Raw genomic sequence first — 1,940 nt, 5'->3', positions numbered from 1 at the left:
GATGTTCAGACTTATCAAATAGCAAGTATTAGGCTTTGTTTTCCTTCTTTCAGTTGTTTTGGGTAGTTGCGTCGGTAACCGCCTGGTTACTGCTGACTGCCTTGTAATGTTTTCTACTTTCACTTAATGAAATACATGCCTAGGCATGGTAGCGAAAAAAAAATGCTCCCCACACACATGCAAAAAAAAAATTGACTTCATGCTCCGCCACTGTTGTGGAGGAAGAGAGAGGGAGTGTGCAATTGCGAAGAGGCATGGAGTGTCATGTGGCCGATGTTGCTTTTATGGGTCATGGGCCATTTTCACCAATGGCTCATGTCACGATCCAATGGTGGTAATAAAAATTCATTTTCACCACCAGTTCTGTTACAAACCGGGCGACGATATATTTTCATAAGTGATGAAAATGTTATGTTGTGAAAATATTTTTTAGTAGTGATATGGTTTTGGTGATATTTTTCCTGTTTGCATGATATTAAGAATTAAAATTCAGTGTTGTGAACTCATGTGAGGATGGAAAACTTCACGCTTTTCTAAAATGACTACTACTATCAGTACTTCCCGTAATACAAAGGGTTGCATGCACGTACAGGCTAAAGAACTTAAGAACCAACATTATACATAACCTAGAAGAAGTTACATAATTACATATTTTATGCTTGCCCCAGAGGTTTTTCATCCCCCTTCCGGCCAGCTTGATGCCCTAAACAGATCGATCTAATTTGTGCTGCGAGTCGCCCTCGTAGCTACCTCTGGTAAGTCTCTTTGCGCTTTGTGGACGAAAAAGCAGGTCAGAGCTGCCGTCTGCAATGTCGCAGTGCCAGGTGCCACTGCACTTGGGTTCATTTGCTCAAGCACGAACTGTTCATAGAATTCGCAAGACTCGATCGAGAATTATATGCGACGCCGCATCTTCGACAAACGAACAGTGCAAAACCTTAGGAATTAAGGGTCGTCATCGTCAACGTCTGTAGGCAGAGCGTGGCGGCAGAGAGGGCACGTGTTGCTCTGCCCCAACCACTCGGTGATGCACCCGGGGTGGAACTCGTGCCCGCGGGAGCACGGCATGACGGTGACCTCCTCGCCGTCCTCGAATTCCTCCAAGCAGATCGCACACCCTGTGACGCCGCACCCTTCCGCCGTGGCGTGGAAGGCTTGCTTCTCGAGGCCGGCGACCGCCGCGTCGGACGCGGGGACGACGAACTCACCTAGTAGCCCGGCGCCGCCGCCGTCGTAATACGCTCCATCTCCGAAGACAAGATCATGTAGGACAGTTTCGAAATCGACCTCCAGCTGCTGTGCCAGGAGATTGAGAATCACCACAGTGTTGATGTAGTTGTTGCCCTGACCCTGAACGGTCTCCTCGGTTGGGTAACCAAACTCCCGGTCAGACTGGTACGCCACGCCGCCGTCGTCGTCGTCGTCGTCTTGGCAATCGTCGTCGCTGGCTCGGTCGAAAAACTCTGCCGCTTCATCTTCTTCTTCTTCCAAATTGTGCTGCTCGGATAGAAGCTGAGGAAGCCAGATCAAAGAGCCGTCAGCGGACTGCGCCAAATCCACCCCATTGTCGATGGTGAAGGTCTGAAAGCGCTCCATCTCCATGGCTTCGTCAGCGGTCAGGGCCATGTCCATGGCTTCGTCAGCGGCCAGCTGCTAGGGCTGGTGGAGAACAGCGCAAACCTCAACCTAGGACGGAGGGACGGATGGATGGATGGACGGAGGGCGTTGGATGCTTAATATCTCCTGTGCGGTGCCCTAGTTAGCTGCAGGTACTGGTCGAGTCGGTGTCCAGTTCGCGGGCCACTCGGACTCGGTTAGATCAGGATTTAGAACCATAGCGCAGCAGTTGTGTATACGATTCCGAGCGAATAGTGCTTCCGAGTTCTGTAATGGGCCGTATATGCCTTTGCCCAAGATGAGCCCACCAACGACCATTAGGT

At 50.5% G+C, this 1,940-nt stretch overlaps 1 protein-coding gene across 1 annotated transcript; it reads right to left on the bottom strand.

The window, feature by feature from the left end:
- Positions 1-945: 945 nt before the first annotated feature.
- Positions 946-1,632, bottom strand: LOC136488044 (E3 ubiquitin-protein ligase CIP8-like). The gene has a single exon (XM_066485097.1). It carries the CDS (start codon positions 1,630-1,632, stop codon positions 946-948), a length of 687 nt encoding a protein of 228 aa, XP_066341194.1.
- Positions 1,633-1,940: the final 308 nt, after the last annotated feature.

Source organism: Miscanthus floridulus, chromosome 10 (assembly GCF_019320115.1).
Source record: "Miscanthus floridulus cultivar M001 chromosome 10, ASM1932011v1, whole genome shotgun sequence".
Taxonomy (NCBI): domain Eukaryota; kingdom Viridiplantae; phylum Streptophyta; class Magnoliopsida; order Poales; family Poaceae; genus Miscanthus; species Miscanthus floridulus.
This window is presented reverse-complemented; position numbering and strand designations above follow the sequence as displayed.

Coding starts and splice junctions, on each gene's coding strand:
- LOC136488044 (XM_066485097.1), bottom strand. CDS start 1,632: ATGGACATGGCCCTGACCGCTGACGAAGCCATGGAGATGGAGCGCTTT.